This window comes from Nicotiana tabacum, chromosome 21 (genome assembly GCF_000715075.1).
Source record: "Nicotiana tabacum cultivar K326 chromosome 21, ASM71507v2, whole genome shotgun sequence".
Taxonomy (NCBI): domain Eukaryota; kingdom Viridiplantae; phylum Streptophyta; class Magnoliopsida; order Solanales; family Solanaceae; genus Nicotiana; species Nicotiana tabacum.
Window position 1 is genome coordinate 80,017,514 of NC_134100.1, and position 25,071 is coordinate 80,042,584.

Below are 25,071 nucleotides of genomic sequence, written 5' to 3' on the forward strand. Positions count from 1 at the left end.
AAAATCCAAATTTATTTTGTCAAAATCTACAGCGAAACGGGTCCCAAGTTGGAGGAAGTTCTCACACGATTCTAGAGTGAATACTCACTCTGCTGGTCTGCAATCTCTTTCATTTTACAGAAACACATGTAGAGGTTTTAAAGATGTCTGGATCAAGTTGTAACTGTTGTGTGATTTTCCAGATTTAGAAACATAATATTAATACGTTCATCCTTCCGCACAATCAAAAGTAGTGTTCATACACCTATTTCTGCTCTCAGCAATGAAATTTCACTCCCAAAATTGACCATCTTCTTTGTTCAAGATGCGTAAATTAACTGGTACATAAAACTACACACAGGACCTGGATATTTAATATGACAACCTGACTATCCCAGGAATGTACTCTATGACTATTGGGTACAGGAAAGTTGTATAACAGTATCTGTTCCTTGCATCTATGATGAATAAAACCAAGGACGATTAGATATTGGAAAATTGTACAATATCATCAGTTGTTTGCATCAATCACAAATCTGGCGTCTGTTTAGGGCTGCCTCAAATCGGCTCAAGGAGCCTGCTCTCATTTCTGTACTCATGTCATTCTCTGGCGCCGGATAGTAATCTTCTCTCAGCTGTACATCTCGTAGGTTTGGGATTCTAGGTAGGAACATCATGAAATGTTCATGCGCTGTTCCATGGATGAACAGCTTTCTGAGTGTAAGGCATTCTTGGAGCAGCCCAGCTGCCGGCAGTGATAGACTCCTTTGGTTAACATCCCTATCTTGTGGTGGCCAATAATCAAGCTCCCTGAGATTCAAATGTCCAATCCCAAAGAGATAAAACCGTTCCCACTGGCTCAAATCCATCTGGCCCGATGGGGCAGTGTGTGCGTAACCTATGATATCTCCACAATCCAAATGCATCTTCACAAGCTTAGGGAACCGTATAAGGGTGCTCAACCCAAACGCCCTCTCTGAAGGTTTTGACCATAGCCTACAATCTCCTTCTACCTTAATCTTTATCTCTTCCAAGTTAGGACAATCTTGAAGACCTGCAGCTTCTAAAGGAGTCAAAAGCTCACCAACAGCAATCCAAAGTGAGAGATATTGCAGCCGGTCCCATGTTCGTTCACCAAATCCATTGCCATGGCCATTCACTTCCACATAAACACTATTAAGATCATAGGAGTACTTGCATCTTTTTTTCCTGTTAAACATGAGATCATCATCAGCGGATCCAAATGCATCCCCGAATCCAGCAGGATGGCTTGATGCCTCACCGCCATTGGCCTTATTGAGATCAAACCCGTATTCAACACAACCATCAAGATTTTCAATTTCTTCAACACTATCCCACACACAATCAATATGAAGCCTCTCGATACGTTCTTGTATCGGTTCCAATGCTTTCAACGAAGACGACGCTCCAAGATTCTTGCAGCAAGATATCCTGACATCAACCAAGCTTCTCCGGAGCAAAGAAGCTAGCGTCCTCATTCCTCTCATTGTGATCTTCTTACAGCTTTGAATCTCAAACTTGGCCAATCTTGTACACCCTCTACCAATTGCAATCAAACCCATATCATCCAAGTCACCCACATTCCTAATCGACAAAGATTGAAGCCCCTGACAAAGTGCAACTCCATCCAGCTTCGACTCGATTGGCATAGAAATGCCATGAAATTGCCCCAACTTCAACAATTTCAACTTGGGACATTTCTTGTTCAGCACTTCCAAAGCAGGACCAGTATCTCTAACATTATTAGAAACATCTAATACAAGCTCTTCAAGTAAAGGAAGACCCGAAAATACCTCAATCAAAGTCGAAACACTAATTTTCCCATCGTCGATACTAAACCCCTCTTCATCTAGATCACTCTCACTCCTGCAATTAGACAAAACAGACGTATCCGCTAAATGAAGCACGGACAATTTGGGACAATTTTTAGCTATACATACCAAAGCCTCATCACCAACAAAACCAATGTACCTAGGATCAAACATATAAACAACCTTAAAATCTTTCAAATAAGGACAGCATTTAGTGATGACTCTAATCTCATCCGTCTTAAAACCTTCCGAAAATGAAGCGTTTAAAAGATTCAATACAGTCATATTACTCGCAACGACAGGATTCGATTCAAGGGCTGGTGGTAAATCCTCCGTCCAACAATAAAAAGTAGATAAGTCAAGCGAGGCCAGTTGCGAGCACCCTTGAAATAGTAAGCTGAACTCATCCCCACTAGCTAATTGCGGACGCTGGTGCCAGCGGACAAGCTTGATCTGCTTAAGCTGGGGCCACTGGATGGGCAAGAGCTGGAGCGCGTGCGGGTCACGCGCGTAGACAGTGAGTGAACTGACTGAAGGAAATGCGTGGCGGAGAAGATGGGCGATGAGGGTTGAATCATCAGCGCCGTCGTTATCTGCGGCGGCGCGTGGAGAGAGGAGGGGATGGCCCCAAGGTGAGAGGAGTGAGAGGTCGAGATGAGTAACAGACCGGAAGCAAGTTGGGAGCATGAAAATGTCGCGCGTCGTGTTGCCTCGGAGCGTGAGGGAAGTGCGGGTGGAACGTTCTAGGACGAGCCATTTGCGGCAGACGAGAGCGGCGACGTTGCGGCTGCGGACGTCGGAGACGGCGGCGATTATGTTGGAAAGTATTACGTCGGGGAGATCATTAAGAGTAGTGGGTCTAGCTGAAGTTGCCATTGAAAAAAGCTTGTTGAAAAATAATGAGTCGTGAATGAGAAATGGAGGATTATGGGGTTTTTGAAAGTCAGTAAACTATTGTGTGTTTGTGGGTGGTGGGGGTGTGGGATAGAGCAGGGTACTGGGTTGCAGGGAGTGGGACGATGAGCAGGACCCATGTGAGTGTCACGTGTGATCCATACCCGTTGGTCGTTGGGCGTTAAAACAATATAACACTCGTGTTAGATGACTTTAAATTAGGGGTCAATGGTTCGGATGGTTATTTTTTAAAATTTGTATCGATATTAATTTTTTGGTTATTTTATTATGCATAACTAAAATTAGATATTTTGAAACCGTCTCAACCATATCGATTTCTCTTCGGTATCGGTATGATTCGATTAATTTTCGGTATTTTTCTAAATATCATGTAAAAGTCACTAGTAGAAGTAGAATGCAATAACATACATACTTTTATAGAACTTAGCAAACTTTTTAGATATTTTTATTTTTTAAAGGGTGATGATTAAGAAAATATTAAAGATGGTCAGGGGATAGATCTATCAACTATTCTACAGCAGCGTAAAAGAAACTAACCAAAAATATTAACCGAGTGAAAAGATATTAACCAAGTTGGAACTCAAGAATAAAGTCTATAGAAGATTAAATATTCAAAAAGATAAATCTAAATCATATGAAAAGAAACATATTCAATACATTGTAGTTTGCTACTAATCGCTAGAATAACTTGTGTCTTGCTAGTGAATATGTTGGAAATAATTTAGCTAGCGTTTGGCCATAGATTCTCAAATTTATTCTGAAAAATCTGATTTGGGTGAAGTTTGGTTTGAAGATGAAAATGTGTTTGGACATCTGTTTTGGGTGAAGTTTGGTTTGAAAAAACATGAAACATGACTTATACCCGCAAGTTCTAAAAACTATCACAAATACACAACAGTACCATTATCAATAACATCCATTATATTATCGCAGACCATAGTCCTGAAAATAAATAAATTTGATACAAAATTATCATTTTTATAATGAACTACATGATACTACATCGTTACAAAATAATAAATGGTGGGCTCTTTTATAAAATACAAAAGTTTGGGGCAATTTTTAAAAAATATAATAGTGAAATTTTGGTCCAAAACCAGCTCCAAAATATAGGCAAAATCTATGGCCAAACATGTGTTTGCCAAATAAAACCCAAGTTTATTTTGGTAAAATCTATGGCCAAACGGGTCCTAGTTTCAATAGGAGTATCATTATAGGTTTGGGAATTAAGATTTTGAGTTTAATTACTTGTTTGTTTGTAACTGTTTTCACAATTTCAAGGCCCAAGGAAAATTTTAATACATTATTATTCTTAAACTTAATATATAAATATATTTTTCACATGTAAATTTATTCGGCACGATTCAGTATTTTATAAAATAAAAAACCTACCCTAATTATCGGTACGGTTATAGATTTACACAAAAACCTACGATTTTATTAAAAGAAACCTAAAAATCGATTCGGTATGATACGGTTCGATCGGTTTAGTCGATTTTTAAATATATATTGACACCTCTACTTTAAACCAATAATTTTTTTTAACTTCCCACTGTAATTTATAGATGAAATTAAGCCTTTTGAGTGTGTATAATATTAGTTGTGAATTCGACGCCCACTATCATTTTGTGGAAAAAAATTGTCACTTTTTAATTTGCAAGTTCTGTCAAACAAACGTCTACAATATGGAGTTAAATACATCTAATTTTTTTTTATCATTAACTATAATATGCAAAAATTATATAAAAATTATAACTTCAAATAAAGTAAATTTTATTTTACCCCCTTAACCTTTAAGAATTGGGAAACAATCCTCCACCCCCACCCCACCCCACCTTTTGAGTGGGAACGATAATCCTTTGACTCAAAAATTTCACCGAAATAACGATTAGAGGAGTCGGGTTCATAAGTCGGATATAGTCCTATATTGGTTTAAAAGGATGGATTTTATGCATATTATTTTTTGGCTTTCAAATATTTTTGTGTCACAATTGTTATCGTAAATACACTTTTCAGCTAAGAATATATTTGGTGTGACATAGCAATATTAAAGTGATATTTCTGTTACCGAAAAAAAGTGTTACAAGTTGAGTGATTTTTCTGTTATAAAATAAAGAAAAATGCGTGTCACACAATTTTTATTAGTTGAGTGATTTTTTTGTTCTGAAATAAAAAAAGTGACTTTGTTACATTATTTTTAATAGCTGAATGACAATTTAAGTAATAATCTCGTCATTTTTACTGTTCTTCACTTTGGAGTAAACGAGTAGCGATTATTCTTTTAACGACATGAATTTGTATGTGTTATCCTTGCCATTGGTGAAAATTTTATAGTTGATGTTGATGAGACTTGATACAAAAGAGAGTACTTGTGTTTTTCTACAATGTGATACGCGTATTAGGAACTTTAAGATAGTAGTTTAATTTGTAATGCTGCTTGTTTTAAGTAGATTGGTTGAGAGTCCGAACTCCTCATTTTGTTCCCCTGTTGTGATTTGTGTGCTCTTTTTGTGTTAGATCCTTATATATCTAAATTACTATTTTCTTGATACTAACTACTAAGTGTCAGAGAATAGTGTAACTTGTTATTACAAAAATTAAATTATGGTGGATGTATCATCTTCTTCCTTGATCTTCTCAAATGTTTAATGATATATTCAATAACATATTTCTATACTTAATGACATATTCAATGACATATTTCTATGCTTAATGACATATTCAATGACATATTTTTCTTCACTTTTCATGCATATATAAAGGCCTTATAATAGATAGGAAAATACATACAATTGAAGAAGAAATAAGAATCTCTCTTCCTCTCTTTCTCTCTATATCTCTTAGCTTGTTTTTCTTTGTTATATATTGTTACTTTGAGTAATATTTATAATACGTTATCAGCACAAATTAGCTTCTACTCAAGTCCGATCCGGCACACACTAGCTATCACCACTTTGCTTTCTCGTATGTTTCTTTTAAAGTTGTCATATCATTGTTATTACGTCAGAATTTTCTTTTTCCCAAGATTGATTGCTAATCTGCACATATACCAGTTAATTTAGATTGTAAGATCATTATAAAATTGTTATTAAAATATTATAAGAAAATATAGAATACGTATATTAAATCATTTCGTAACAAAATTTTGCCATAATTACAGCTGAGCGTTCACCTCTATTTTTGTTTATTTTTCTCTTAATTAATTAAGAATTTGCCATAGAAATTTTTGATTAATTTTATTGATTAAAAATTTTGGTGAATTTTATTTATATAAATATGAATACCATATTTGTCACAACCCAAATTCTAACTAGTCGTGATGGCACCTAACTCAACCCGCTAGGTAAGCTAATTAACAACTATCCAATTCCAATGATATTAACAAAACAATTAAACGAAAGTAATTTACTGAATCTTATACATTTTTCAAGGACTGGTAGTACAAATCATGAGCTTCTAAGAATAGAATTCACAAAGCTGAAATGAAATAAATACATCATTTGTTTGAAAAGTACATAAACAGAGTTTTTTAGATCTAAGGCTACCACGAACAAGAGGCAGCTATAACCGGGACGCAGGTATATCTTCAATCCAGCTCCCATCGATCACAACAACATCAGCAGCCAACATCTGCACGCAAGGTGCAGAAATGTAGTATGAGTACAACCGACTCCATGTACTTAGTAAGTAACAAACCAAAGAGGTATCTCAGAAATAAAATGCTCAGTTCGTTCACAAATCCAGGAAAATAGGCGTTTCTTTTCAAGTATCTTAGTGAAAATCCAAATCTTTTACCGAAAATACCAAATTACGAGTAAGTTTGAAAACTGTGATTTTTTTCAAAAGTTTTTCAATAATAAGTAAGATGTTTCATTTTCAGATAGCATGAGAAAAGTACGTCTAAATGCCTACTTGTCAAGATACAGGTAAAATCATAAATGTCCCTAAAACTGGGTAGCAGAAAGAAATGCATCTCTATGCATGTATCTCAAGTATGCATGACAAATGCAATGCATCACGATGATGAGCTCATGTATTCACACTTCCAGAGTACTCAATCTCACTGTCTCGCATTCTCTCTTACTATGCTCAATGCTCAGCACACTCAATCACTCAGCATTATATACAATACCTGCTGTGGCATGCAGCCGATTCACATATGACCATAAGGCCCATTGCGGCGTGCAACCCGATTCATATATATATAGTCGACTGTGCTCACTGGGGGTGTGCAGACTCCGGAGGGTCTCCTTCAGCCCAAGCGCTATATCGATACGGTATGCAGCCCGATCCCATATAATGTAATTAATATAATATGCTGCGGCATGCAGTCCGATCCCAAAATATCACTATCACTCATAACATGCTATGACGTACAGCCCGATCCCAAAATATGTAATCAATATAACATGCTGCGGCATGCAGCCCGATCCCAAAATATCACTCTCACTCAGGCCCTCGGCCTCACTCAGTCATCAATCTCTCCAGTATCACTCACGGGATCACAATGTCATGAAACTAGCCCGACAACAATGATATGATGCATCAATTAATAATAACCAAGACTGAGATATGATATGAATGCATGGATATGACCGAGTACGAAATATCAATGAAATCAATGAGATGACAATAAGAAATGACCACTATGGGTCCAAACAGTACCAGCATAATGCCTAAATATGATATCTAGCTTGATTGATAGCTTAACTACTTTATCACATGATGGAAATACGGATATCAACAAAGTAGGACCACTATACAGTGCCATAGAAGCAACAAAGTCCCAATTCACATGGTGCACGCCCACATGCCCGTCACCTAGCATGTGCGTGACCTCAATACCGATCAGATAACACGTATTATGGGGTTTCATACCCTCAACACTAAGTTTAGAAGAGTTACTTACCTTGAACAAGTGAATACCAATGCCGAGCAAGCCAAGCGATGCTCCAAAGATGCCATCACGCGCGCAGCGACTCCCGAGCGACTTAAAACTAGCCAAAATCAACTCAAATTCATCAAATAAAGCCCAAGGAAACAATTCCAAATGATAAAGATATAACCCTTAATCAAAACCCAAAATCGGCCAAAAATCACACCCGAGCCCACGCCTCGTAACCCAACAAAACTCACAAAATACGACAATTGGATCCTCCAGTCATAGAGCTCCCTCTCCTTCGACAATAACTATAGCAAATTTCTAAGTATTGTCCTTCCAACCATGTTGTAATCTATTCCGATAGTATCCATTCTAGGTCCAATGACCTCATCTCATCCAACACGACCACTCTAGTGACATGACACACCCATACAATCTAAAGCTACAACTCGTGCAATTCGTGTACCAATAAGCAACAATCCAAATGTACTCAATCATGGAAAAATGACTCAGATGAGATAACTGTCCTGCAAGCTCAACAAGTACCACCACAACGCAGTGCTAAGAACCTATCACACACCATAGAACCAAAACACACGAATATAATACAAGGGATCATATCACAACATAACTCCGCTGCAATGCATGACCCCATCCAAACACTGATCCATATGAAATACCTCAGCCATCATGCTCAAAATCAATACACTACATCCTTTACGAATAACCACTCAATTATTTTATGATTCCCATATACCCATAGAGTGTAATACAACCTGTATCCCGGATTTCCTTTACCTGAGTCATCATCGATCTCGACCTCTGCAAGTCATAACTGATTCACCAGTATACCCCGAACCGAAACCAATACAACACATAACCGTGCAATCAACACGTTGATAGCAGACTCCCCCACTTGGCTCAAAGCCATAGAACAAAACAATCGATAACATCACGATACCCATACTCTATTACTGCCACAATCCTGCACTGAAATTTAACTAAATCCTTCGTAAGCTCATGTAACACAAACCATATAATTTCTCAAATTATCTACAAATCTCACATTCATCCTCGTGATAGTCAGGTCAGCTGTTACAACCGATCCAAACTCAAATCGCGCAAATATACCCCACTGGTAAAAAAGAAATCCCCCCCCCCCACAATATTATAAAAACCACACATCCGTAGATTACCTCGCAGGTTATAACTCACCTGTTTAGCCTCAAACTGACATCTCTTTATACCTTTTCACAACCACAACTACTAAGCAATCACTTAATCTCCCTAAGTCTGATCTCGACAATAATACATGAGAACCTATTTCGTTCCAGCATTAAGCAACAGAAAGAATCCTTCAATGCACTCATACTCGAGACTGTACGTCACATCAAAATGAAAATCAAGCACCCAATGGCCCTTACTTTACATTTCAAGGAAACACTTCTCGTCGCATTCAAACCATCTTAACACATCCCTCAATCACATCATACTCATCACAAAGCCATTTCACCGCTCATCGAGCCACAAATTCCACTCGTAGGGACATTACCGGACATATGAGTCCAAATGTAAAATTTACAACTAAAGTTACCGAGCTTAAGCTGCGGTCTAACCATGGCTTTAAGTCCTCCAGACTAGCCTATCACCAAAACACAGAATATACATCTCGAACCTTGTTCATAGAATCACAAGCCGGCGATGCACAGTTGATACCGAGCGCTCATGTGCGCATACAAATGCGTGGAAGGAATTCAAAGAGTTACGCTTCAGGCTGAATTGATAAGGAAAGAAAGATGGGAAGTATATCCTAAATGTCCGGTAGCATCTCGAAGATAGGTACGGACGTTATCATACCGATTCGCAAGACTCTACTAGACACTTGCTCATGATTTGTAGAACCTATGAAGCTAGAGCTCTGATACCAACTTGTCATGACCCAAAATTTGACTAGTCGTGATGGCGCCTAACCCAACCCGCTAGGTAAGCCAATTAACAACTATCCAATTCCAATGATATTAACAAGACAATTAAACGAAAGTAATTTACTGAATCTTATACATTTCTCAAGGACTGGCAGTACAAATCACGAACTTCTAAGAATAGAATTCATAGAGATGAAATAAAATAAATACATCGTCTGTTTGAAAAGTACATAAACAAAGCTTTATAGATCTAAGATGACCATGAACAAGAGGTAGCTACAACCGCGACGCAGGTACATCTTCAATCTAGCTCCCATCGATCACAGCAACATCAGCAGCCAACATCTGCACGCAAGGTGCAGAAGTGTAGTATGAGTATAACCGACCCCATGTACTCAGTAAGTAACAAACCGAACATTAGGTTGAAAGTAGTGACGAGCTAACAAAAAGGTCGGGTCCAACACCAATATTCCACAACAGTTCATAACAACATAGTACAAGTAATAAAAGAGGTATCTCAGAAATAAAATGCTCAGTTCGTTCACAGTTCCAGAAAAATAGGCATTTCTTTTCAAGTATCTCAGTAAAAACCCAAATCTTTTACCGAAAATGCCAAAATACGAGTAAGTTTAAAAACTGTGAATTTTTCCCAAAAATCCTTTCAACAATAAGTAAGATGTTTCATTTTCAGATAGCATGAGGAAAGTACGTCTCTATGCCTATATGTCAAGATACAGGTAAAATCCTAAATGTCCCCAAAACTGGGTAGCAGAAGGAAATGCATCTCTATGCATGTATCTCAAGTACGCATGACAAATGCAATGTATCATGATGATGAGCTCATGTAATCACACTCCCAGAGTACTCAATCTCACTATCTCGCATTCTCTCTCATTATGCTCAATGCTCAGCACACTCAATCACTCAGCTTTGTACAATACTTGTTGCGGCGTGTAGCCCGATCGACATATGACCATAAGGCCCGTTGCAGCGTGCAACCCGATCCATATATATATAGTCGATTGCGCTCATTGGGGTGTGCAGAATCCGAAGGGGCTCTTTCAGCCCAAACACTATATCGCTGCGGCGTGCAACCCGATCCCATAAAATGTAATCAATATAACATGCTGCGGCGTGCAACCCAATCCCAAAATATATAATCAATATAACGTGTTGCGGTGTGCAACCTGTTCCCAAATTATGTAATCAAGATAACATGTTGCAGCATGCAGCCCGATCCCAAAATGTCACTCTCACTCAGGCCCTCGGCCTCACTCAATCATCAATCTCTCCAGTCTCACTCACGGGCTCATAATATCATGAAACTAGCCGACAACAATAATATGATGTATCAATAAATAATAACTGAGACTGAGATATGGTATGAATGTATGAATATAGTGAGATGACAGTAAGAAACGACCACTATGGGTCCAAACAGTATAGGCATAATGCCTAAACATGATATCTAGCATGATTGACAACTTAACTACGTTATCACATGGTGGAAACACGAATATCAACAAAGTAGGACCACTATACAGTGCCATAGAAACAACAAAGTCCCAATTCACATGGTGCACACCCACACGCCCGTCACCTAGCATGTGCGTGACCTCAATACCGATCAGATAACACGTATTATGGGATTTCATACCCTTAACACTAAGTTTAGAAGAGTTACTTACCTCGAACAAGCAAATACCAATGCCGAGTAAGCCAAGCGATGCTCCAAAGATGCCATCACGCGCTCAGCGACTCTCGAACGACTCAAAACTAGACAAAATCAACTCAAATACATCAAATAATGCCCAAGGAAACAATTCCAAATGATAAAGATCGAACCCTTAATCAAAACCCAAAATTGGCCAAAAGTCACACCAGGGCCTGCGCCTCATAACCCAGCAAAACTCACAGAATACGACAACCCATTCAATTACGAGTCCAACCATACTAGTTTCACTCAAATCCGACTCCAATTAGATGTTCAAAACTCAAAAATTCATATTATGAAACTTTAAGCCAAAACCCCCAATTTCCTCTTTAAAATTCACAATCCTTACCAAAACGAAGGTAGATTCATAGAATAAGATCAAAACCAAGTGTAGAACAGTTACCCTAATACTTGTGATGATAATTCCTCCAACAATCGCCTCAATCCGAGTCCTACATCTCAAAATATGATAAAAGAACCAAAGCCTCGATTTATAGTATTTTGCCCAGCATTCTCGCACCTGCGGAACATTAGCCGCTTCTGCGGCGTCGCTTTTGCGACCAAAAACACACTTCTGTGGAGAAGCACTGGAGGTCTGCCTTCGCACCTGCGGTAGAAACTCCGCTACTGCGCACACGCAGGTGCGAGTCCAAATTGCGCTCCTGCGCTGACGTTTGCTTTTGCGCCCTTTCACACCGCATTTGCGCCTTCGCGGATGCGAATGAACCTCCGCTTCTACGGACTCCTGCTCCCAGCAACACCTTTGCTCCTACGTCTCCTTTGTCACTTCTGCGACCATTGCACCTGCGCAAACCAGCCGCAGGTGCAGTCACACCAGAACCAGCAGCAACTAACAATGAAAACATAAAGAAAATGATCTGAAATCAATTTGAAACTCACCCGAGCCCCCGTCCGAACATGCCAACAAGTTTCATAACACAATACTGACCTACTCGAGGCCTCAAAACACACATAACAACATCAAAACGACGAATCATACCTCAAATCAAAATCTATGAACCTTGAACTTTTTAACTTCAATAACTCGTGCCGAAACATAGTAAATCAACCCGGAATGAACCTAAATTTTGCACACAAGTCCCAAATGACAAAACAAAGCTATTCCAATTCCCGGAATCACAATCCGAATCCGATATCAAAAAATCCACTCCCAGTCAAACTTTTCAAAAATCCAACTTCCGTTATTTCAAGCCAAATTCCACTACGGACCTCCAAATCGAAATCCGGACACTCTCCTAAGTCCGAAATCACCCAACGGACCTACCGGAACCATCAAACTCCGTTCCGGGTTCAAATCCACAAAAAGTCAAACTTGGTCAACTCTCCCAATTTAAAGCTTCAACAATAAAATTCATTCTTCCAATTCGATTCCGAATAACCCGAAAACTAAAACCGACGATTCAAATAAGTCATAATACATCATACGGAGTTACTCATGCCCGTAAACTACCGAGCGAAGTGCAAATGCTCAAAACGACCGGTTGGGTCGTTACATTCTCCCCCACTTAAACATACGTTCATCTTCGAACGTGTCCAAAGTTGTTCTCAAAGCCATCAAACCACCGTATAACCTTGCCATGCACGTACCCGGGGGTGATCCCACATCACCCTAACCCATATACGTCCGATAACACAACATAACTGAAATCTCAATTCAACCTAGCCCACAAGCCTTAGAATCCAATTTCTAACATCCGGAATTTCTTATAAGATCTGAATCTCGCAACTACATACTGTATAAGTCTGAACAAGTTGTACCAAGCTGCAACCATAACCCAAGATACAATCGCATGATATATCGTATAACACAGATACTCGTAGCAATGATTTCTAATCACAGTAGCTGCTCAAAACAACCCAATGCCTGGTAATAAATCTCATATCAAACAAGACTCCATTCTAAAACCTTTGTACACTACCGATGATGACAGAAACACGTAAAAACTCGTAACCATTCATCAGATCAACAAGTCATGGAGCTCCCTCTCCTTCGACAAGAACTATAGCAAATTTCTAAGCCGACTTCCGATATTATCAAATTTCTAAGCCGACTTTCGATATTATCTTTCCAACTATGCTGTAATCTATTCCAATAGTATCCATTCTAGGTCCAATGACCTCATCTCATCCAACGTGACCACTTTAGTGACATGACGCACCCATAAAATCTAAAGCCAAAACTTGTGCAATCCGTGTACCAATAAGCAACATTCCAAATGTACTCAATCATGGAAAAATGACTCAAACGAGAGAACTGTCCTGCAAGCTCAACAAGTACCACCACAACGCAGTGCTAAGAACTTATCACACACTGCAGAACCAAAACACACGAATCTAACATAGGGGATCATATCTCAACATAACTCCGCTACAATGCGTGACCCCATCCAAACACTGATCCATATATAATACCCCAGCCATCATGCTCAAAATCAATAACCACGTGTAATCTAACATCAAGTACTCAAAGTGCATTACCATAACCACGGAGAAGCAGATGACACAATGCCACACAAAACCCGAAAGAACATAACCCATACGCCATTAACCATGTAATACCTAATTACTCATCTCACTCAAATTCCATTATAAAGCCCAAATAGAACCGCACCAGGTGTGCTTATAACCAACGGATCACAACTCCTCGTAGCATAGAAGAGTAACTCACAAATCATTTCAGAACACGAATAAGTTCAACAACAACCGAATGGTACATCCCTCGACAATAGCAGTATGAAGCCAACCAATCCGGCTCGGTGTAGAATACACATCCTAATTGGGCCTACCAATGGACCCCCAAATCAACTCCGGGCACCCACAAATAGATAAATAACCCTCCGAAAGCCCACAATGACCGAATCATAACACATAATATCATATGTCTAGCTTTGTCCATGAATTCACAGTCCACAACCATGAAACAAGCTGATCTTGAGAACTCCCAGTCTCCAAATCCATAGAACACAGGAATCACCATATCTGACCCTAACTCCAACTCCAGAATGTCTAACACATCTCTCATACACGATCATCCCACGAGGAATACTTCTAAAATTCTTCTGTGCCACATAGCAAAATTTGAATATCAGCAGTCGATCAACCAGGAGAGTGCCACAGTACCAGTGAAGTATCCATAAATCAAAACACATTGCCCCTTCTAAAATGTATACTCTCATCAAGCCATATCAAATAGTAATATCATTTACCTAGTCATCTGAAACCGTCCATGTTGCCTACGAATTTTATGATATTCCCTTCAAAACTGAACTGTGATCTCGCTCACATATCTCAATCCCACGTAACACAACGCATATACCATGCCATCATATGAAAAATACGAGAACCTCATAGTCTACTCCTAGTCATAAGCAACTACATACTCAATTAGCCAAGGACCTTCCATTTGACTTCATCCAGGAGAAAATCACTATACACCACATGCTCCTCATGCCAATAGGAAATATACTTCTCAAACCGTGGTAGAAACCATTGAGAACTCTTCGAAGTACATTTGCACATAACCAAGCTATCAAAACCGAATCTCTCTAACTCAACCCAGCCACGCAGGTCGCCAAACCCAAGAGCCTTGCCACGAAACACCTGTAGAGACTAGCCATGTCATAAGTACCTAAAGAACCGATTATATCCATTACTTTAATGATCCAAACTACTACCAAGCTATCCTATTTTTCCAAGTCCTTTCCAAATTGCCTTTAAATTGATACTTCCCCTTGCTAGAACACCATGATCCTTAACCAAAATTCACCATACAAGAGACCCTAGTATAAAACCACAACGCCCTAAGACCCATAAGCTGCTGACTTCCCTCTTAAGCACCCCAAAATACCACAACCGAGACACCCACTCTAAAGAGACCTTATGTGAACCAAAAACTGTTTCCTTCACCTTCTTGATACTGAAATTCATAACCCACAGTGATATAAAAAAAATGCCATAAGTCTCGACACCATCCAATGTAACTTTCAGTTTCTAGCCATATACAAATCTTGAAAATTTCAAGTCGCTACATATAAATCTTGAATCCATTAGAACCATTCTCGAGAGTCATCCACTCTATTCAAATCTCAATTAAACTGACCAAACGGACTGAACAACCTATGCTGCATTAGCACACCAACATCCAAGGGAGTAACCCACACTCCTAAGCAACCGAGCAAATTCCTACTCCATGTACACTGCATTTACGAATAACCACTTAATTATTTTATGATTCCCATATGCCCATAGAGTGTAATATAACCTGTATCCCGAATTTCCTTTACCTGAGTCATCCTCAATCTCGACCTCTGCAAGTCATAACTGATTCACCAGTATACCCCGAACCGAAACCAATACAACACATAACCATGCAATCAACTCATCGATAGCATACTCACCTACTTGGCTCAAAGCCATAGAACAAAACAGTCGATATCATCACAATACCCATACTCTTTTACTGCCAGAATCCCTCACTGAAATTCAACTAAACCCTCTGTAAGCTCATGTAACACAAATCATATAATACCTTAAATCATCTGCAAATCTCACATTCGTCCTCGTGATAGTCTTGTCAACTGTTACAACCGATCCAAACTCAAATTGCACAAATACCCCACTGGTAGAAAGGAGATCCCCCCCCACAACATTATAAAAACCACATATCCGTAGATTACCTTGCGGGTTATAACCCACTTGCTTAGCCTCAAACTAACATCTCTTTATACTTTTCACAGCCACAACTACTAAGCAATCACTTAATCTCCCTGAGTCTGATCTCGATAATAAGACATGAGAACCTATTTCGTTCCAGCATTAAGCAACAGAAAGGATCCTTTAATGTACTCATACTCGAGACTGTACGTCATATCAAAACAAAAATCAAGCAACCAATGGCCCCTCCTTTACATTTCAAGGAAACACTTCTTGTCGCATTCAAATCGTCTTAACACATCCCGCAGTCACATCATACTCATCACAAAGCCATTCCACCGCTCATCGGACCATAAATTCTACTCGTAGGGACATTACCGGACATATGATTCCAAATGTAAAATTTACAACTGAAGCTACCGAGCTTAAGCTGCGGTTTAACCATGGCCTCAAGTCCTCCAGACTGGCCCATCACCAAAACACAGAATACAGATCTCGAACCTCGTTCATCGAATCACAAGATGGAGATGCACAGCTGATACCGAGCGCTCATGTGCGCATACGAATGCGTGGAAGAAATTCAAAGATTTACGCTTCAGGATGAATTAATGTCGCATGATAAGGAAATAAAGATGGGAAGTATATCCTAAATGTCCTATAGACTTTCGAAGATAGGTATGGACGTCATCATACCGATTCGCAAGACTCTACTAGACACTTGCTCATGATTTGTAGAACCTATGAACCTAGAGCTCTGATACCAACTTGTCATGACCCAAAATCCAACTAGTCGTGATGGCACCTAACCCAACCCGCTAGGTAAGCCAATTAAAAACTATCCAATTCCAATGATATTAACAAGACAATTAAACGAAAGTAATTTACTGAATCTTATACATTTCCCAAGGACTGGCAGTACAAATCACGAGCTTCTAAGAATAGAATTCACAAAGATAAAATGAAATAAATACATCATCTGTTTGAAAAGTACATAAACAGAGTTTGTACACTCACTATGCCAATTAACTCATTGTCTCGCATTCTCTCTCACTATGCTTAATGCTTAGCATACTCAATCACTTAGCTTTGTACAATACTTGTTGTGGCGTGCAGCCCGATCCATATATGACCATAAGGCTCGTTGCGGCGTGCAACCCGATCTACATATATATAGTTGACTGCACTCTCTGGGGGTGTACAGACTCCGGAGAGGCTCCTTCAGCCCAAGCGCTATATCGCTGTGGCATTCATCCTGATCCCATAAAATGTAATCAATATAACATGCTACGACATGCAGCCCGATCCCAAAATTTGTAATCTTTATATCATGCTGCGGCGTGCAACCCAATCCCAAAATATGTAATCAAGATAACATGTTGCAGCGTGCAGCCCGATCCCAAAATGTCACTCTCACTCAGGCCCTCGACCTCACTCAATCATCAATCTCTCCAGTCTCACTCACGGGCTCACAATGTCATGAAACTAGCCCGACAATAATTATATGATGTATCAATAAATAATAACTAAGACTGAGATATGGTATGGATGTATGAATATGACCGAGTACGAAATATCAATGAAATCAGTGAGATAACAGTAAGAAACGACCACTATGGGTCCAAACAGTATAGGCATAATGCCTAAACATGATATCTAGCATGATTGACAACTTAACTACTTTATCACATGGTGAAAACACGAATACCAACAAAGTAGGACCACTATACAGTGCCATAGAAGCAACAAAGTCCCAATTCACATGGTGCACACCCACACGCCCGTCACCTAGCATGTGCGTGACCTCTATACCGATTAGATAACACGTATTACGGGGTTTCATACCCTCAGCACTAAGTTTTGAAGAGTTACTTACCTCGAACAAGCGAATACCAATGCCGAGCAAGCCAAGCGATGCTCCAAAGATGCCATCACGCGCGCAGCGACTCTTGAACGACTCAAAACTAGCCAAAATCAACTCAAATACATCAAATAAAGCCCAAGGAAACAATTCCAAATGATAAAGATCAAACCCTTAATAAAAAACCCAAAATCGGCCAAAACTCACACCCTGGCCCGTACCTCATAACCCAACAAAACTCACAAAATACGACAACTCATTCAATTACGAGTCCAACCATACCAGTTTCACACAAATCCGACTCCAATTGGACGTTCAAAACTCAAAAATTCATATTATGAAAGTTTAAGCCAAAACCCCAAATTTCCTCTTTAAAATTCACAATCCAAGGTAGATTCATGGAATAAGATCAAAACCAAGTGTAGAACACATATCCCAATCCTTATGATGAAATTTCTCCAAAAATCGCCTCAATCCGAGTCCCACAACTCAAAATATGATAAAAGAACCAAAGCCTTGATTTATAGCATTCTGCCCAGCATTCTCGCACCTGCGGAACATTAGCCGCTTCTGCGGCGTCGATTTTGCGACCAAAAACATGCTTCTGCGGAGAAGCACTGGAGGTCTGCCTTCTCACCTACGGTAGAAACTCCGCTACTGCGCACACGCAAGTGCGAGTCCAAATTGCGCTCCTGCGCTGACGTTCGCTTCTGTGCCCTTTCACACCGCATCTGCGTCTTCGCAGATGATAATGAACCTCCGCTTCTGCGGACTCCTGCTCCTAGAAACTCCTCTGCTCCTGCGACTCCTTTGTCACTTTTGCTATCACTGCACCTACACAAACCAACCGCAGGTGCGGTCATACCAGAACCAACAACAACCAACCATGAAAACATGAAGAAAATGATCCGAAATCAATCCGAAACTCACATAAGCCCCTCGGGACCCCGTCCGAACATGCCAACAAGTTTCATAACACAATACGGACCTACTCGAGGCCTCAAAACACACATAACAACATCAAAATGACGAATCACACCTCAAATCAAAATCTATGAACTTTGAACTTTTCAACTTCAATAACTCATGCCGAAACATAGCAAATCAACCCGGAATGAACCCAAATTTTGCACACAAGTACCAAATGACAAAACAAAGCTATTCTAATTCTCTAAATCACAATCCGAATCCAATATAAAAAAATCCACTACCGGTTAAACTTTCCAAAAATCCAACTTCCGCCATTTCAAGCCAAATCCACTACGGACCTCCAAATCGCAATTCGGATGCGCTCCTAAGTCCAAAATCACCCAACGGACCTTCCGAAACCATCCAAACTCCGTTCCGGGTTCAAATCCACAAAAAGTCAAACTTGATCAACTCTCCCAATTTAAAGCTTCAATAATGAAATCCATTCTTCCAATTTGATTCCGAATAACCTGAAAACCAAAAACCGACGATTCACATAAGTCATAATACATCATACGGAGCTACGCATGCCCGTAAAATACCGAGTGAAGTGTAAATATTCAAAATGACCGGTTGGATCGTTACAATATTACATGACCTTTTTTTTCTTGTTTCATAATTTCCCAAATTGCTTCTAATATATCTATTTTTTTTAATGATAGTTTTCATTATGTCTAATTTATCAAAGCTTGAATTTGTGGCACTTGACATCTCCGGAAAGAATTATTTATCATGGGTCCTTGATGCTGAAATTCAACTTGGTGCAAAAGCTCTTGAAAATACTATTATACAAGTAAATAAAACATCAGGCAAGGATAAAACAAAGGCTATGATTTTCCTTCATTATCATCTCGATGAGGGTTAAAGACCAATTACTTAACCCTAAAGGATCCATTTGAATTATGGAGCAATTTGAAGGAACGATATGACCATCTTAAGGCAACGATATTGTCAAGAGCTCGATATGAATGGATTCACTTACGGTTACAAGATTTTAAAACTGTAAGTGAATATAATTCTGCTGTATTCAGGATAACTTCCCAACTTAAATTATGTGGGGAAATTGTGAATGATGAGGATTTACTAGAAAAGACTCTTTCTATTTTTCATGCATCAAATATGGTATTGCAGCAACAATACCGTGAAAAGGATTTAAAGAAATATTCTGAATTAATCTCATGCCTCTTGGTGGCTGAGAAACATAATACCCTTTTAATGAAAAATCATGAAGCTCATCCCACTGGATCTGCACCATTTTTCGAAGTGAATATGGTAGCAGCTACTCAAAAGTTTGAAAGAAGACAAAATCATTATCGTGGTCGTGGCCATAGTCATGGAAGTGGACAAGGACATGGAAGGGGACGAAATAATTATCGTCATCATGGCGGAGATAAACAAGAGAACAATAAGGATCCTCAAAATAATTCTTTGAAAGGCAGAGTTAATATTTGCCACATGTGTGGTATGAAAGGTCATTGGGCACGTGTTTGTCGTACGCCTGACCATTTTGTCAAACTTTATCAAGCATCCAATAAAAGAAAATATAACAATGTGGAGGCACACTTAACTTTTCAAAGTGATGATGATAAAGCAGGCCCCTCAAACAAATATGAGATAGTGAGGCAAATCTTGCATATAAAGATGATGATTTTGGAGGCCTTGCAAATATTACTCATTTAGAAGCTAGAGACTTCTTTGAGGATATTTACTGAGGAATTGATTATCTTACTGGGGAATAAAGCTTTAAGAAAAGTTCTTATTTTCATATTATGTCTTTATGTAGTTTGTTCTTCTTAAGTGTACTTTCATAAAGCATCATATATGCTAGTTTCTATATTCCTCGTGTAATTTCTAATGTTTATTTTATTTATAGTCTTTCGTATTTCTTATGATGTACTTTTTGTTTATTTATGAAGAATATGAAAATTTCCCAGTCTTCAGTTAGATCCAAGATCAATAAAGATGATATATGTCTTTTGGATAGTGCTACAACACAAACTATTTTAAGAGATACAAGATATTTCTATTATTTGGTGATGAAAGAAGCCAATGTTAATACAATATCTGGCAGTACAAGATTAATTGAAGGCTCAGAAAGATCAAATTTATTACTACCGAGAGGAACAAATTTGGTTATTAATGAAGCATTATATTGTAGTAAGTCTCAAAGAAACTTACTAAGTTTCAAAGATATTCGCCAAAATGGATATCACATTGAGACTACAAATAATAAAAAGATTGAATATCTTTATATTACTACAATAAAGTCAGGTAAGAAATATATGCTTGAAATGTTACCTGTTCTTTCCCCCAGCTTATATTACGCAAGTATTAGAAGGATTGAAACGCATGCCATAGTAAATAAAAAGTTTACTAATCAAGATAATTTTATTATTTGGCATGACCGGTTGGGTCATCCTGGTTATACTATGATGCGTAAAATAATTGAGAATTCACATGGACATTGAATGAAGAACCAAAAGATTCTTCAATTTAATGAATTCCCTTGTATTGCATGTTCTCAAGAAAAATTAATTATTAGACCATCAACTATTAAAGTTAGGATGGAATCCCCTACATTTTTCGAACGTATACAGGGTGATATATGTGGGTCCATTCACCCTCCATGTGGACCATTTAGATATTATATGGTTTTGGTAGATGCATTGACAAGATGGTCACATGTGTGCTTATTATCAACTCGCAATATGACATTTGTGAGATTGTTGGCTCAAATAATAAAGCTAAGAGCACAATTTCCAGATTATGCAATTAAGACAATTCGTCTTGATAATGTTGATGAATTTACATTTCAGGCCTTTACTGATTATTGTATATCAACTGGATAATAATTGAGCATCCGGTTGCTCATGTTCATACACAATGGTCTAGCAGAATCATTGATCAAACGCCTCCAATTAATTGCTAGATCAATACTTATGAGAACAAAACTTCCCATTTCAGTATGGGGTCATGCTATTTTGCATGCAACAACACTTGTGTGGATAAGGCTCACAAGTTATCATAAAGTCTCCCCATTGCAATTGGCTTTTGGTCAGGAGCCAAATATTTCCCATCTTAGAATCTTTGAATGTGCGGTATATGTTCAAATTGCTCCACCACAACGCACAAAGATGGGTCCCCAAAGAAGGTTGGGGATATATGTTGGGTATAACTCTCCTTCTATTATAAAATATCTGGAGCCTATGACTGGAGATTTATTTACTGCAAGATTTTTTGATTGTCATTTTGATGAATCAATATACCCAACATCAGGGGAAGAAAATAAGAAGCTAAAAAAGGAGATTGATTGGAATGTATTATCACTATCTCATTTAGATCCTCGAACAAATCAATGTGAACAAGAGGGTCAAAAGATAATTCATTTGCAAAATATTGCAAATCAACTGCCAGATGTATTCACTGACCTACCAAGGGTGACTAAGTCATATATTCCAGCTGCTAATGCTCCAATTCGAGTTGATATCCCGGTAGGACGATCAATTAAAGCAAATGAGTCTAAACTACGCTTGAAACCTGGTAGACCAATCGGTTCTAAGGATAAAAATCCTCAAAAAAAAAGAAGAGCAAATGATCAAAGTGATCATAATACGGAGGTAGTGTCTCAAGAAGAGCACAGAGACATAACAAATGATAAAACCTCAAGGGAGGTTCAGGTACTTGAAAATGATGAGAATGGAGAGATCTCAATAAGTTATGTCTCAACGGGGAAAACATGGAACCGAAATAATATTGTTATCGATAATATTTTTGCTTATAATGTCGCTGTTGAAATAATGAAACAAGATGAGGATCTTGAACCAAAATATGTTTATGAATATAGACAGAGAAATGATTGACCAAAATGGAAAGATGCTATCCAGACAGAATTAACTTCACTTGCGAAACGTGAAGTTTTTGGGTCTGTAGTCCAAACACCAAATAGTGTTAAGCCTGTTGGCTATAAATGAGTTTTTGTATGTAAAAGGAATGATAAAAATGAGGTACAAAGATATAAGGTACGCCTTGTTGCACAAGGATTTTCACAAAGGCCTGGTATCGATTATGAAGAGACGTATTCTCCTGTTATGGATGCTATAACGTTTCGTTATCTCATTAGTTTTGCTGTCCATGAAAATCTTGACATGTATTTAATGGATGTGGTTACAACCTACCTTTACGGCTCACTTGATAATGAGATATACATGAAAATTTCTGAGGGATTTAAAATGCCTGACGCACATGATTCGAAGTCCCGGGAAATGTTTTCAATCAAATTGCAAAGATCTTTGTATGGTCTAAAGCAATCAAGAAGAATGTGGTATAACCGCCTTAATGAGTATTTATTAAAGGAAGGTTATATAAATGATATCATTGGTCCATGTATTTTTATAAAGAAAACAACATCGGAGTTTGTTGTACTTGCTGTATATGTTGATGACATAAACCTTATTGGAACTCCTACAGAACTCCAAAAGAAAATTGATTATTTAAAGAAGGAATTCGAGCTGAAAGATCTAGGAAAGACAAAATTATGTCTCAGTTTGTAAATTGAACATTTGGCAAACATGATTTTTGTTCATCAATCTGCCTACATGTAACGGCACGGCCGGTCATTTTGAGTATTATAACCTCGTTCCCCCATTTACTGCTCAATGTATGCTTTACAATTATTTTATGACTTACCGGGTTAGTTGGTTCGGGTTCGGAAGGATTTCGAAGTGAAATGAGACACTTAGTTTAATAATTGAAAACATAAACTAGAAAAGATAATCGGATATTGACTTATGTATAAACGACCTTGGATTTGAATTTTGATGATTCCAATAGCTCTGTATGGTGATTTTGGACTTAGGAGTGTGTCCGAAAAATTATTCGGAGGTCCGTAGTAGAATTAGGCTTGAAATGGCGAAAGTTGGATTTTTGGTAAGTTTGACCGGGGGGTGGGGGGGTTACTTTTTGATATCGGGGTTGGAATCCGATTCTGAAAATTGGAATACCTCTGTTATGTCATTTATGACTTGTGTGCAAAATTTGAGGTCAATCGGACTTGATTTGATAGTTTCCGGTGTCGCTTGTAGAAATTTGAAATTTCAAAGTACATTAGTCTTGAATTGGGGTATGATTCATGGTTTTAGCGTTGTTTGAGGTGATTTGAGGGTTCTACTAAGTTTGTATGATGTTTTGGGACTTGATGGTATGTTTGGTTAAAGTCCTGGGGGTCCAGGTTAATAGATCATTTTTAGACTTGGCATGTTGGCTGAAGACTGCTGGTATGTTTTTCTGGTTTCCTTCTTCGCATTCGCGAATAGGCCCTCGATTCGCGAAGGGGAATTTGAAGCAGGCAAGATTTTTCCTTCGTGTTCGCAAGGGGGTTTCGCGTTCGCGAAGAGGAGCTGGTGTTAAAGCTTCGCGTTCGCGAAGATAGGAACACTTTCACGAAGAAGAGAAGGCAGCTGGGGATTCCGTGCGTTTGGCCTTTGCGTTCGCATGGGGGGTGTCACATTCGTGAAGTGAGGGGACAACAAAGCTTCGCATTTGCGAGGCTTGTGTCGCGTTCGCGAAGGGTTAATTCTGGGTAGTCGAGTTTGTGCTTCGCAAACGCTAGGCTCCTTCTGCGTTCGCGATGAAGGCATATCTGGGCAGAATTAAAAGTCCCAAAATGGGGGTTTTGACTTCATAACACAATATTGAATTGGGAGCTCGGTAGAAGGCGATTTTTGAAGAGATTCTTGCCTGGGTGTTTGGGGTAAGTGATTCTTATTCAGTTTTGATTAATTTTCATGATTATGCCTTTGAATCCATCATTTAATGGGTGAATTAAGTTGAACAATTTGGAAAACCCTCTCGGTTTAATTTGAAGATTTGAGGGTCGAGTTGAGGTAGGATTTTGGTAAAATTAGTATGGTTAGACTCGTGGTTGAATCTGCTTTCGGATTTTTTTAACTTTTATCGGGTTCCGAGATGTGGGCCCCATGGACGATTTTTGAGCTAAATTTCGGATTTTATTGGAAAATTAGTATTTTCTTATGGAATTAATTCCAATAAATTTTATTGACTGAATCGAATTATTTGTGGCTAGATTCGAGGCATTTGGAGGCTAATTCACGAGGAAAAGACATTGCATAATAAAGAATTACACGGCTTGAGGTGAGTAACAGTTCTAAAATTGGTCCTGAGGGTATGAAACCCCGGATTTTTATTTCATGTGATCAGTTTTGAGGTGACGCACATACTAGGTGACGGGCGTGTGGGCGTGCACAGTAGAAATTGTGACTTGGTCAAATTCCATGGAACTGTGTAGTTGAATAATCTGTTGTTAT

At 38.7% G+C, this 25,071-nt stretch overlaps 1 protein-coding gene across 1 annotated transcript; it reads right to left on the reverse strand.

Annotated features, from left to right (window-relative positions):
* Positions 1 to 268: 268 nt before the first annotated feature.
* LOC107816204 (F-box protein MAX2 homolog B-like) lies at positions 269 to 2,822 on the reverse strand. Its single transcript, XM_016641895.2, has one exon. The coding sequence runs from the start codon at positions 2,685 to 2,687 to the stop codon at positions 504 to 506; it is 2,184 nt and encodes a 727-aa protein (XP_016497381.2). The 5' UTR covers positions 2,688 to 2,822; the 3' UTR covers positions 269 to 503.
* Positions 2,823 to 25,071: the final 22,249 nt, after the last annotated feature.